General features: G+C 42.2%; 1 protein-coding gene across 2 annotated transcripts in view; it reads left to right on the forward strand.

Annotated features, from left to right (window-relative positions):
- The window catches only part of agrn (agrin), a 503633-nt gene that overhangs the window by 362565 nt on the left and 126879 nt on the right, over positions 1-14189 (forward strand). For both annotated transcript variants that reach the window (XM_048614989.1, XM_048614990.1), the window contains one exon: positions 6853-7074. In XM_048614989.1, coding sequence (XP_048470946.1) covers positions 6853-7074 — 222 coding nt within the window. The remainder of the gene's footprint in view (positions 1-6852; positions 7075-14189) is intronic.

Genomic DNA, 14189 nt, shown 5'->3' on the forward strand with positions numbered 1-14189 from the left:
GTCAGCCTTTCTGCTCCTATGATGCTGCTTGGCCTGCTGTGTTCAACCTTTTCTGATGAAGGGTCTAGGCCCGAAACATCAGCCTTTCTGCTCCTATGATGCTGCTTGGCCTGCTGTGTTCATCCAGCCCTGCACCTTGTTGTCCCAACATCAAATAATTATTGTTCCAATTAGCAACTAAACCAATTTCTGAGAGAATTTGGCTGTTCTGACTATTTTTCTTTTGTATATAAATATACGCTCAAAGCTGCGGAGTGTGTGTGTGTGTGTGTGTGTGTGTGTGTGTTCCTGTCTCTACCACTTTCACTTGTGCATGGACCACCCTTGTCTTCATGAATCATAGCTTCTTAAACTGTGCATGTAATAGCTAGCCAGTTGCCCGGCGTGCTGATCACAAGCTGTCTTATGTGCATGTTATGCAAGTTTGCATAAAGGGTGTAAAAAAAAATACATCTCCTAGACAGACTGACAGTAAATCAGATTGGAAATGTTCATTAGACAGACTGCTAGCGCCATCCTGAAGTGCCTTGGCAAATTCCTTTTCATATTGTAATGTCTGTGCATCGATTGTACTAAGTTAAAGCAATTGCTGACCCATGGTTGGTGGCGGCTGCTTAATATTTAACTGGAGCAAACGTTGCTCCTTTGTTTGCATTTAAAATGTGTTAGGTTCGTCAATCAATCCTCATTATGTCACTTAACTACTGGGCAACTGTTGGTGTTTGCACTGAAAACTAAACTGAACGTTATAGACATGAATAGACACTGAATATCTAGGTCTGTCTTGTCGCAGCTTTCCTTCGGTCTTTATTAATTCTTCCCAAGACCCAAAATAATTCAAACACGAGACATGATTTAACTCATTATGAACATTATTTGTCAATTTCAGACGTGAGAAAATGAGCTTTCAGGTACAATATTGTGAAAAGAAACTCTTCTGTTCAAACTGTGCTCTGTAATTACTAATAAGTTTACTCATTTTCAGTTTAATTACTCTGTGAGGATCAGATTTTTGTCATGTAATGTATTGCCAAAAATTAGCATGAAGGAGAATCTTGGGGATCATTAGTTAGGATGTGTAAGCATGCATGCTTTTGTGTGAAGTTCCTTTATGTATTTGTAACTAAGGCATTAGTCATTTCAAAAGTCTTGGCCCACTCATTAACAAACCTGAAGTCTGCATTTGTTACCACTTTCATTAGTAATGTAATTCAGCGTGATTTGCTCATTAGTGTTGTAATGCTATGTCCATTACCTTTCATGTGCATGTAGCTTGACCTGTAATATCCTCTCTCTCCCTTCATTTTCCCGTCCTCTACACACAAGTTAAAATTTTCACCATTACCAGCCACTGCCAGGGGAAAAAAAATCTCTGTCCCAGCTATCTGGCAGAAAAGCTATGGGTATTTCAAACCAGCACATTTGTGCACGCAGAGTTAATGAGCAGAAATCCTTGTGATTTAGCTGCTCATTAGGTGTCAGGCACACAGCTAAGAGGGAATTGGTTTTGACACCTGTCAACACCACACTTTTCTCTAGGATTTCTTTTTAAGTTGAAATATGTGTTTTTTTTTTCATTCAACAAATGTGTTTTCATTTTGTGAAGTGGCCAGGTTTCCAATAATGGCTCTGGTCAGAATCAGAGAAGTTGGGTTGTTCCCTTACACAAGAGAAGATTACAAAGGGGGATTTTGTAGAAGTACTCAAAATCACAAGGGGCCAGGAGGGACTAGATAGAGACCGTTCCCATTGGCGGAAGGATCAACAGTTGAGAGGAAATTGATTTGAAGTCAACCGACAAAATATCATATGCTACCCTTTTACACACAGTGGGTGGTTAGGATCTGGGATTTCCTGTCTTAGAGTTTGGTGGAAGCAGATTTGGTCATAGTTTTCAGAAGGGCATTGGATAATTATCTGAAGAGAAGGAACCTTATAGGGCTACAAGGAAAGGCAGGTAAGCGGGACTAGTTGAGTTAGATGAATGGGGGCACATTTTGTACCGTAACCATTCTGTAGTTCACTGTGTTGTAACCACCCCAGATATGTGGATGTCACTGGCTGTATCTCACATCCACAATGAGACCCACTTGTGTGATTGCAGATGGGATTGGCTCTCAGCCACATCTCTCAGTCAATCTGAGGTGCAGATGTCTCTGTTGATTCTCCCCTCGCTTACCAGCCAACTGGGGAAGATGTTAAGACATGGAAATATATTACCAGCAGCTACATAGGAAAACAATTCTTATTGTTAAAACAAAATAAAAGTACTGCTTTTGTTGCAGATATGACCTAAGAACAAAGTGCTGGAGAACTTCAGCAGATCTGATAATATCCGTGGAAACAGAAACTGAGTTAACATTTTGTGTCTAGTATCACTCTTGCTTGCAACACATTCAGAATGCTGGACTAAGTCAAATCGGACTGGAAACGTTAACTCCGTTTCTCTCTCTGCAGATGCTGCCAGGCCTGCTGAGTTTCTCCAGCAATTTCTGCTTTTATTTCTGGTATTTCAGTTTCATCCTCGAGATGTAATAATCACCAACAAACACGAGGGACGCAACTGGCAGCATCAACAGTATAAAATTACATTATTCCCTTCTGCAGAGTTTTAAAAAAAAAGTTTCTAGTAGTTATCTTTAAATTTCCTCACGTATGTTGTAGAAATCTGAATTTTAGAAGCCTAGGTTGAAGGTTTTTGGAACTGGTGGGGTGGATACTGTCATTGTCCTTAGAAGATGATTACACAGCCTGCCCCTGATCACTGTCCAATGACTCCTGTTGGAGCTAAGGCCAGTATTCACCTGGTCAGCCTTCACACTCTTTAGAGTTGTCTTTCTTTTTCTTGAATGGGATATGGGAATCGCTGGCAAGGCCAGCAATTGTTGCTCATCCTTAATTGCCCTTGAGCTGAGTGGCTTGCTAGGCCATTTCAGAGGTCAGTTAAGAGGTTTCCACATTGCTGTGGGTCAGGATTCACATACAGGCCAGACCGTTTGGGAATGGTCGGCTTCCTTTGCTGGAAGGCATTTGAGCACCAAAGAAGTTTTCACGATAATAGATGATAGTTCATAGTTAGACAGACTTTAAATTCCTGATCCGTTACTTGGAACAGGAGTAGACCATTCAGCCCTTTGAATCTGCTGTGCCATTCAGTTAGATCATGGCTGTTCATCTACCTCAATGGCATTTTCCCACACTATCTCCATGTACCTTAATGTCATTAGCCTCCAGAAATCTATCCGTTTCTGCTCTGAACATACTCAATGATGGAGCTTTCACAGCAGAGTCTCTGTGGGCTGAATGGCCACTCCAGTACTGCAACTAGAGTTGTCAAACATCAAAGGATAAAGTTGCCCAAACAAATTCCGAATGAGCAAATGCTATCATGTTTCATTTAACACACTTGAAAGGGATCTGAGTAGGTAGGTGGTGCAGAATGTAGTAGAAAGGTGAAGGCGTTATGCAGGTAGTTACATGCTGAACCTGGAGCTCTCGTTGTCTTTCAGGCTTTGGGTGCGTCAATTTGGAATGCAACAAATTAGCATTCAGCCATGTTGGTCCTGCTCAGTCAATTACATCTGGGCTTGGCGAGGACAATGCTCCAGCCCCGTTCCTCAGGAGACTAGATGTACCGGGCTAAATTATTCAGTTGCAAGTCGCTCTTGATCTATGGTCAGCAGCAGAGTCAGTGCTTGCTCCTCACTCCTGTATTCCACATTGCCCCTTAGAGAAATGGGAAAAGTACAACAATCCTGGCGTCTGCTTTTTAAAGCATTTGTTACCCTGACTTGTGCAAAAAGGATGTACACATTCAGCAGACTGAAAGCCTTATATCCGGGTCAGGCATTTTGGAACTTGTTATTATTCTACGGTTTGATCCAGATAAGTGGATTAATTAGCTGCAGGAATCAAACCTCAGTGTGTTCAGTTCACCCAGAGATCGTTTAAAGCTGGCTTTGTTTCCAGAGTGCAGAGTTTTCACTGCACCTCTGAAAGCTCATCCACGAACACACGTACTTGAGTTTGAATTGATTTCAATTGGACGTAACTGGCAAGGCGAAGGCTTGTCAAACCTGTAATCAAGATGATTGCACGAGTGGCTGTCTCACTTGTTATTTTGAGCTCTCTCCAGCTCTCTTAGGAAATGGTGTTGGAAAAACTCAACAGGAAGAGTTGGGATATTGGGAAAAGAAATAAGTGCTATGCCCACAACACTATTGATTACTTCTTTTGGTCACTGAAGTGTGTGTGTTTGTGACACAGACCATGTTAATACCATCAGAGATGTCATTACAGCTATGACAGGAGACACTCTACCAGATGAACCAAACCTTCACTATATTTGCTTTATGCTTACCACTTAGTGAGCAGCTCTATGTTTTAACAGCTTACTCTATTTACATCAAAATAGATTGAGAGACTTGGAAACTGTTTTAAAAATTGTTGTTCCTCTGTGAAATATGAACAAGCTATTTTGTTGTATTGTTGCAAAAGATGCATTGCGGCCATTCACCGAGACCTTGCTGTGGGCAGGAGGGACACTCGAGCAGAGGAACTAAGCGAATCCTAAACAACCAAACTTTGTTTTGCAGCTGCTGGAACTTTTGAGCCCTCCCAAGTGTGTTTGGATTGATTGGCGTCATATTTTAAATTCTGTCCCAGAGTTTTTGCATAGCTTCCACACCTTCCCTCATGAATAGTTGCAACAGTTCGCCAAAGTCAACTTTGGGACAGCAAGCAAAGACTCAGTGCACTGGGACAGAGTTAGAGGCAGTCCCTTCTGGGTCTGGCAAGTGACCCCTGCACACTCTGAGAAATGGGGATAGAATTAGAGGTGGCGGTGATGCCTTCCACAGTCAAGTAGGCTGATTGTATTTTCCGCCTAGCTTCGTGCGTGAATGATGCTCATGTGATACCCGCTACCCAGGGAATCATCTCTATTGTGAGCACAAATTTTCAGGAGAGGAAGATGACACCGGGCAGAGATTTATTTTCTTCAAAAAATGTACTTGGTTCTGTTTTTTCATGCAGTCATCTTCAGTTCTTGGAGTGTCGAAGATGTTGCTGCATTTCCCTATCTCATTGAATTGTGCCTTTATTCCAAGAGCCTTTTTCAGAGGGTAGTTGGCAGTGCCCAGTTCACCAGCTAGTGAATGGCAGATAGAAATCTGACCACAGTTTACATCTTGCTGCTCCCCTGGCTCTCAGTCACATTATTATTAATGATTTAAAAGCAAGTTGCTTGTCAGGGATTGTTTAACTCTGTGGGTTTGTTCATTTAAAACAATAAAACACATAATAAGCTATTAAGCAGACATTACAGCAAACAACTGATTCCTGCAAGTGTGCAGCTCGCACACCTGCAGCAGACAATGTTGCAGGGAGACTCACAGCAATGTATACACACAGCACAAGGAGGTCTCCAAGATGAGATGATAGAGGGAAAACTGAGAAGCTGTGGACTACAATGAGAGACATAGGATTGAGCAGTGTAAGAAAGAATGTAGGTAGAAATCAAGGTGAGTTTTGAGATGAGGGGTAGTGTTTAATTGGGTGGGAGAATGGGGATCCCATTTCCTTTCCTCCTCTGCTCCAATTATTTCTGGTGTAAGAAGACCCCTGGTGAGGAGGTGGTGGTATGAGGAGTTGCATTGTTGTCAGGCGCTCAGTTACAGATCAAGGGAGCTGGCTTGGTGAAAAATGGACTTGGCAGGATGGTGAAGAGTCACCGCGAGTCATGCTGTTTACGTTGATGAGTGTGGTTGGAGAAGGGCATTCCTTGCTTTACTCAGTCTCGATACCTGATTTATAGTGGACTTGAAATGAAGCTAAAGAAGAACGCCCCCAAACGCAATTTTATTTCCAGGGCAGAGGCTAAGGAGATTTATGGTAAAGCAGTAGACTGGAAAAATGCAATTTTGGACCAGTCTGCAAACTCCTGTCTTGTTTCATAGGGCTGCATTATCTTAAATTCTGTCAGGATGGAGTCTAATTCCTGAACTTGCAGATGCTTGCATGCTGAGTTTGCAATGCCACACCAGGGCTTAATATAAGTGAGATTTTGCACCAGTCAGCAACTCAGTTAAACAGCAATTTATTGTTAGTTTCAGTGCTGTTTGTATAGCAATCAACACTCAGAAATCACCTGTATTGTTGCTGGGGATCTGTTTGTTTCTTAGTCCACAGTTGTATCTGCTCTAGTTCCTAAACTTCAGCAGAATTTACATCATCATCTGTAAACATTTGCTGGCAACGCTACATTGTTAGGTCTGCAGAGTTTACAGAAATGACTCAGGCTCCTGAATGGAACTTCTACACATGACACAACCTATTTAGTATAACTTAACTCTCAACCTATTTAGTATAACATAACTCGATAGGAAACCCTTGCTCAGAACTTGGCATCAGGGACGTAAAAACAAGAATTTCAACGTTTGTGACTACAGTCCATGCTAAGCTGAGGGGGCCAAGCAAAGTTTAAACCAAAGGCAAGATGCTGGAAGACTGAAATATAAACATGTTGGAGATGCTCAGCAGTCCAGGCAGAATGATCTGCTGAATATTTCAGCACTTTATGTTCATTTCATTCCAAGAAACAGAGGGTTCATGGGCCAGGTTATCAAGGCTTGGGGCTAGTGATTTAGACACCGTAAGGCCTAAAGTGTGTGAACGGATATCCTTTGAGTCTGGAGCAGAAGAGCTGTGATCTGAATAGCCAGCAGGGACAGATGAACAGAATGTTGGACTGATTTGTTTTCTGGTGACTTGTAAACCAGGCCATTTCAAATGGCAATGCAGAAATAACATGATGTGTTTTAAAATAAACTTGTGCTTGATTTCTTCAAACAGACCTTAACACTCAAAGCCCCTGCCTGAGTGTTGAATGTGAGTTTGGAGCCAAGTGCATTGTGAAGAATAATAAAGCTGTGTGTGAGTGTCAGCAGAGCTGCCAGAATGTGTACGCACCAGTTTGCGGGAATGATGAACATATATACGGCAATCAGTGTGAGTTGGAGGCCATGGCTTGTATTCTGAAAAAGCGCATCACCATCAAACACAAGGGTCCCTGTGGTAAGTCAAAAATCGAAGTTATTCAACTCAGTTCCCGAAGATTTTATTAAAATAGAAGCGCTAACTGCTGGTAATTGTGTTTCCATCTTACTAATTCTATATTTTGTGTACGGGTTGAAAGTATGAAATGGAAATTGAATCTTGCCAGTTTTGCAGCACTAATCATGAGTGTTGTTATTTTCACCTCTCTCTGTCAGATTTTCACAAATGCAAACTTCTCTTGGCTCAGATGGTTCTTACAAAATGATTCCATTCCCTAGTGATTCTTAAAATCATACAATCTGGAAAGAGGCCATTCAGTCTGTTGAGTCTGCACCAACACACCAAAAAAAATGCCACCCAGCCCCGGCCCCAGCATTCCCCAGAACCCTGCATTTACCATGGTTAATCCACCTAACCTGCACATCCCTCGAATAGGAGGTAATTTAGTATGTTAGGTTACCCGTACTGTTGGACTATAACCTGGTGTCGTGTGACTTTGTCCACCCAAGTCCAACACCAACACCTCCACATCTTGGCTGCACATCTTTGGACTGCAGGAGGAAACCGGAGCACCCAGAGGATCCCACGGAGAGACGGGGAGAACACGCAAACTCTGTACAGACAGTCGCCTGAGGATGGAATTGAACATTATTCCCCGGTGCTGTGTTAACCAATTCTTCCTTTCATTCTCTACCACTGTACTCTAGTTATCTGACCGAGCTTATTCAAAAGGATAAAGTCAAGTTAGTTATGCATGCTGGAACATAGTAATGCTCCTTCTCATTCTCATCATGGAATGTTAGGCGAGATTGCGTGGCCAAAATCAGAGCTAGGGTCTGAGGTTCAGATCCCCTTTGTCTTTCTGAGGTCATCAAGAAAGTGGGGAGAAGTGAAGAGACTGAATCCAGGGGGAAGCAATGGCCTAGTGGTATTATCACTAGATTGTAAATCCAGAGACATGTTCAGGGCATCTGGGTTTGAATTGCACCAGGGCAGATGGTGAAATCTGAATTGAGGAAAATCTGGAATTAACAGCCTAATGATGAACGTGAAACTGTTGTTGATTGTGAGGAAAAGATTCACTTATGTCCTTTAGGGAAGGAAAGTGCTGTCCTTTCCTGATCTGGCCCATATGTGACTGCAGACTCACAGCAATAACTTCTATTTCTAATAAATGATGGTCTAGCCAGTGATGCCCATGTCCAGTGAGTGAATAATAAAGTAGGACCACATTATGGTGGTGTGGGTCTTGATGTTGCTCTTTCTTTATTTCAAAAGTATACTTTATTCATAAAACAAATCTGTTTGTATATACATAGTCACAAATGCAGTTCAGTTCAGTTCAGTACAATAGCATATCAAGGAAACAAACAAATATTTGAGTTTGACTCGATCCCAACAAAGCAAAGGCATCTCTTACACGTACAAGTCTAGATGTTGCTCCCCTAGTAACTGGAATCATTGTCAATGCCCCTGTTATGATGCATGGGAATGCAGCTGCCAGGAAAACACCTTACTTGATGGTCATGTGACTGCACATATATTCCGATTGAACCAAGCACTGAAAACATTGACAACACATAAGACTAACCTTTGAAGAATTTGTTGGCTAGCATCCAGCACCTCTCATGCAATGCATCCTCTCGAGATGTTAAGCTGTCTGGTCTGGGGCTGCTAACTCTGGTTGGACAGATTCCTGAAGGTTTTGTCACATGACCTCCCACCTCAAACTCTCCAGCCCCCACTCTCCTACCATTGGTCAGCCCCCAGTGCCCCTCCCTGCAGGCCACCATACTGTTGCACCAATGGGAAGGTGAACACACTCCACAGCGTGATACTGAGCTTTTAGTCAAACAATGTTTTTTTTAAACCTACCTCCAATATCTTCACAGCAAATAAATAAAAGAATTTAAAGGTGATGGAGAAAAGCCAGGATTTTTATTGCCTCTCAATCTTTGTATTGCTTGGTGTATTGTGCTGGAAATTAATGTTAAATTTACTTGCACCATGTCCTGTTCCTTGCTTTGCTCACCAACCTGCATTGATTCCCAGCTAAAGAACGCCTCCATCGTAAAATTCGCCTCCATACGGTTTTCAATCACTCCATGACTTCATCTTCCATTTCTCCAGCTCAAAAACCCAGTTGAGATTTCTGTACTCCCCAATATGGGTCTCTTGAGCATCCCTGATTTTAATTGTGTCACTACTCGTGGCCACACCTTTCACTGCAAGGGCCAGGAACTGGACAATTACCTCTGTAAACCTCTTTGACTCTGTAGCTCCCTCTCTTCGTTTAAGATACACCTCTGAACATACCTCTTTGACCAAGCTTTTTAGCCACCTGTCCTAATATTGATTTGTGTGGCTTGTGTAGCAATGAGACATGGGTGTCCTTGTACACAAGTTGCAGAAAGTAAACATGCAGGTGCAGTAAGCGGTGAAGAAGGCAAATGGTACCTTGGTCTTCACAGTGAGAGTATACGAGTACAGGAGCAGGGATATCTTGCTGCAATTGTACAAGACCTTGGTGAGACCACGCCTGGAGCACTGTGTGCAGTTTTGGTCTCCTTATCCATGGAAGAATGTTCTGGCTATGCAGGGACTGCAATGAAGATTTACCAAACTGATGTATGAGGAGCGACTGGATCAGTTAGTAGTATGTTCAGTGGAGTTTAGAAGAATGAGGGGGAGTTCTCACAGAAACCTATAAAATTCTCACAGACTAGACAGGTTAAACAAAGGAAGGATGTTCCTAATGGCCGGGACCGATGTTTAAGAACCAGGGGTCATAGTCTATGAATTACGGGATAGCTCATTTAGGGCTGAGATGAGGAGAAATTTTGAGCGCGAAAGGGATCAAAGTGTATGGGTCGAAAGTGGGAACAGGGGACTGAGTTGGATGATTAGCCTTAAGCATATTGAATAGCAGAGCAGGTTTGAAGGGCTGAATGGTCTACTCCTGCTCCTATTTTCTGTGTTTCTTATGTTGATGTCAAATTTTGTCAATGTTGTAACACCCTTTTGAAATACCTCAGGACATTTTATTATATTAAAGGTGATATATAAATGCAAGTTATTGTTGTTGCTTTATCTGCTGGGAAATTCTAGGAAAATCATGAACGGTTGACCTTATTGTCTGGTCCCATTTTCAGCATCCTGTTTACCCTGCAACCTAACTGTGCTCCACCAATTTTTAGTGACATTCCATTAGTCTCTGCTAGCTAAAAGAATGAAATGTTTTAGGACTGACTAGTACACAAGGTCACCAAATGTTGATTATGGTAAATTGTCGCTAAGCATGGCTCACCTTTCAGGGGGGCTATCCAGAGGGAAGAAAAACACCGTCAACTGCAAGAAGTGAGATACTTCTGTCTCATGGAACAGTCTGTAGCTGGTTTGGAACCAGGCACACTAAAAGCAGAAAGCTGAAAAGCAGCAGAGGAGAGAAAGGATTGTGTTGGATAGTTCATGTAGACTGTTGTCATGATTATTCACTTGCGCACTCTCTGGTCACTTGGCTACTTGCTGCCGAAACATGGCGCAGTCCTGCAGATAGATTGGCAGATGGCCTTGATCTTCCGAAGTTGCCAGGCTGTGTCTGACTATCAAGAGGTCAGAGAATAAATTAAAAGAGATGGGAGCGGGTGTCTGGCTGAGAGGCCGTTAGCTATTCAGAAGGAAACAAAAACGGAAATGGCTGGTGAAACTCTGGAGAGAAAACCAAGTTAACATTTCAAGTCCTGTGACCCTTCTTCATAACATCTGATCATCCAGTTCTTTGCTTTATTTTAGTTATTTTTCTTCAGTTAAGGTATTACTTATGCTTCTATGGTTGCTTGGTAAAGGATTGATATTCTATGTGACACTATTAATCTGAGGCCACACAACAAAGGATCAATTAATTATTAGCTGACTAATTTGCTCACAAGTGGCTTCAAATATTAAAAACAAAATTTCATCTGAGGTGTGTGGGCACATGAAAGTTTTATGAAATGTCCTTGGAAAGTTATATATTCTGTCAGGGGTCCAAATTTCTGTCTTGATAAGCTGCCCATATGCACATAATCCGTGTATAAATATTAAATGAATGTTCTCATTAATTTACATTGAATGGGGCAGGCCGCTCGACCCTTATGTCATTGGCTATATGTATATTTCAGGCTCAATTCAAGATTTATAAATTACCCCTGTATAATACATTAGAGTTAAATACAACTCTTTCCAAATGGAGTCATGGAGTCACAGTGATGTACAGCACAGAAATAGACCCTTCAGTCCAACTTGTCCATGCAGAGAGGAAAACAGGGTTAACGTTTTGAGTCCAGTGATCCTTCCTCAGAACTGGTCTGTGGAGCTAGGTTCAAATCCAACCGTGACAGTTGATGAAATGTAAATTTGAAGGTGGGGGGGAGCGAGATTGAAATTAAAAGTCTAATGATAGCCATGAAAACGTTGTCAATTGTTGGAAAAACCCTTGTTCATTACTTCCTTCTGGCAATTCCCTTCCCTCCAGAGCCACAGCAATGTGTTTGACTCTGAACTGCCATCTGAAATGGTCAAGCAAGCTGCTCAGTTTAAGGGTGTTTAGGGATGGCCAACAATGCTGGTCTTGCCAGCAATGGCCACAGTCTGTGAAAGAACAAAGAAAAATTTCAGCTTTCTACTCAGTCTGGAACGTTGCAGCAACATTAGGTTTGGGAGGGACTGGAATTCATTAGGTTTTTCATCTATGTTTGACCATCAGGGGTCAACGGGCAACCTTCATTGAATAGAAACAATCAATGTGATTTCTCCTGGGCCTGGAAACATGGGATGGTCATGACCTCAAACCTCAGCAAGTGAGCATTTGTTACAATTCCAGACAGTTTTAGTGCCAGCTTGTCACTTCAGGCTGGTTCTGTGTGATAGATTTAAGGACAGCTGTTTTAGCAATCTTGTCCTCATCGAAGCGTGTTTTCACTCCAGTAAGCTGAGTACAATGACGACTTTTTAAAAGGAACTGGATTTAGGTTTAAAAGAGAAGCATTTTGGAGAACAAGAAGGGAGGTGGGACGAACTGGATACCTCTCTGAGATTACGCACTGTCCGATGGGATGGCATGGATAAATTGTGAGGGTCTTGTCACAGGGCTGCAGGTGGATTTGTTCATGGGGAGGGGGATATTGTCTTTTTGGGTGGCCCAACCACCAGCGTGGGCGTGGGGGCTAGGTTTGTAGGAGCGGAGAGCAATCCAGCAGGAGAAGCCTGTTGGGGTCCCATTTCTCCTTGCCTGCTTCCACTTTGGGTTTCCTGAATCCATCTTAAACCACAGGTAAAACTGGAGGAATGTAGGCACATTGAAATATTTAAGTTAGGAAGGCCACCTCTATTGATAACAAAAGGCAAATCCATGTTGAGTTTTACAGTAGACAAAAAAAACCTAAAGAATCGTGGACGCTGGAAATCTGAAACAAAAACAGAAATTTCTCAGCATCTGTGGAAAGAATTCAGAGTTAATATTTCAGATCCAGACAGCCTTCTTCAGAACAGAAGTGGATGACCTATAACGAAAAAGACATTGGTAGTTGGAGACAGACGTGGAACAGGAAGTGAAGCAGATATATTAAGGAGAGAGGGAGACTGGCTAGGGCATGAGGACTCCTCCTCCTGGAGTCTGCTCTCCATGAAGGTTAATCTCCTGAACACAGCTCCAGCTCCAATCCCAAGGGCTAACATGTCTGGGCAATAAAGAAAATTGTTCTTTTTAAAACAATTTTCTTTGAACACCTTTTCATTCCTTTATTGTAAAATAAATGTTGGGGGCACGGAGAAATGGGTGACTGGCGATGGGAGGTGATCAGATGGGTATTCCAGGAGCTGCCTGTAGGAAACGTAGGCAACCCTTAGTTTGAGTCTGAGATCTAAGTGCAGGAGGCATGATGTGACGAGACTATAGCGAAATATTTCTGTTTGTCAGGGAAGCTAGTATCAGAGTGCTCGGTCAAGAATGAGAGCCAAACCTTTCAGAGTGAAAACAACAAATAGTGGAGAAGCACCCCATACCCCACTCCCACCCCCCAACTATAGCATAAATGCTGCCCCCTCTACACTTCACTTCAGCTCTGATAAAGAGTCATCTAAACTCGAAACGTTAGTTTACTCTCTCTCCTTGGATGCTGTCTGACCCACTCTCCAGCATTTGTTGTTTTCAGTACAGATTCCAGCGTCTGCAGTAATTTGCTCCTACTTTCGGAGTGAAATTGGGGAAACATTTTACACACACAAGGTGGTAGAAGTTTGTAACTGTCTGCCACGAATGGCAATTGATGCTTGATCTAACGCTGGTAGATGCTTGTTAAAGATTTTGAGGGGTCAAGAGAGAAAGGACGTGGGTCTCGGATTAACCAAGATGTCAATAAATGACAAAACAGGCTCAAAGGGTGCTGTGAGTTTCCCTCCAGCAAGCTATTTTGCTTAACGCTTATGTTAACTTTACAATATAAGAGACTGGTTGTGGATAATGTGGTATTGTTATCTAAGAATGTTGCCTTTTCAGTAGAAGTCATACAGTGTTGTGATGTCTACTACTAATAACTGGATAGGCCTAAAACAAAGCAAATATAAAGTAGGATTGCTTGCAGCAAACTACCTCAAACAAGCTTTACCTAGAACCACACGCTGGTAGACATGGCAACCACCATTAGATACCAGGAATGGGAAAATGTCATGGTCATGATCCCTATTTGACCCTAACCTTGGCTTCCTGAGTCAAAACCCAAAATCTTGTCCACAGTCTTATAACGTCAGTGCATTTTAATGTAGCTGCCACAAGTACTGGCCAGAAAGGAGATCACTGGGTAAATTGCTATTCCAATTACTGCTGTAAGTACTCATCTCTAATTCATTGGCTGACAATAGTGTCATTGTTCATTCTCTTTTAATAGTTATTATTTGAAAACCCTCATCTTCATAGTCAAAAACATCAGGATCTTTATGCTTGTCTTAATGTGCAGTAAAGGCTTGAATCACTCAACTTGGTCCCTAACATGTAGTCGATAATAACATTGACAGTGTGGGTTTAATTCCCCATACCAGCTTAGTACCTAGCACATAGTTGATAATAACATTGCAAGTGTGGGTTTAATCCCCATACT

The sequence above is a fragment of the Rhincodon typus genome, chromosome 31 (assembly GCF_021869965.1).
Source record: "Rhincodon typus isolate 14 chromosome 31, sRhiTyp1.1, whole genome shotgun sequence".
NCBI classification, from domain to species: domain Eukaryota; kingdom Metazoa; phylum Chordata; class Chondrichthyes; order Orectolobiformes; family Rhincodontidae; genus Rhincodon; species Rhincodon typus.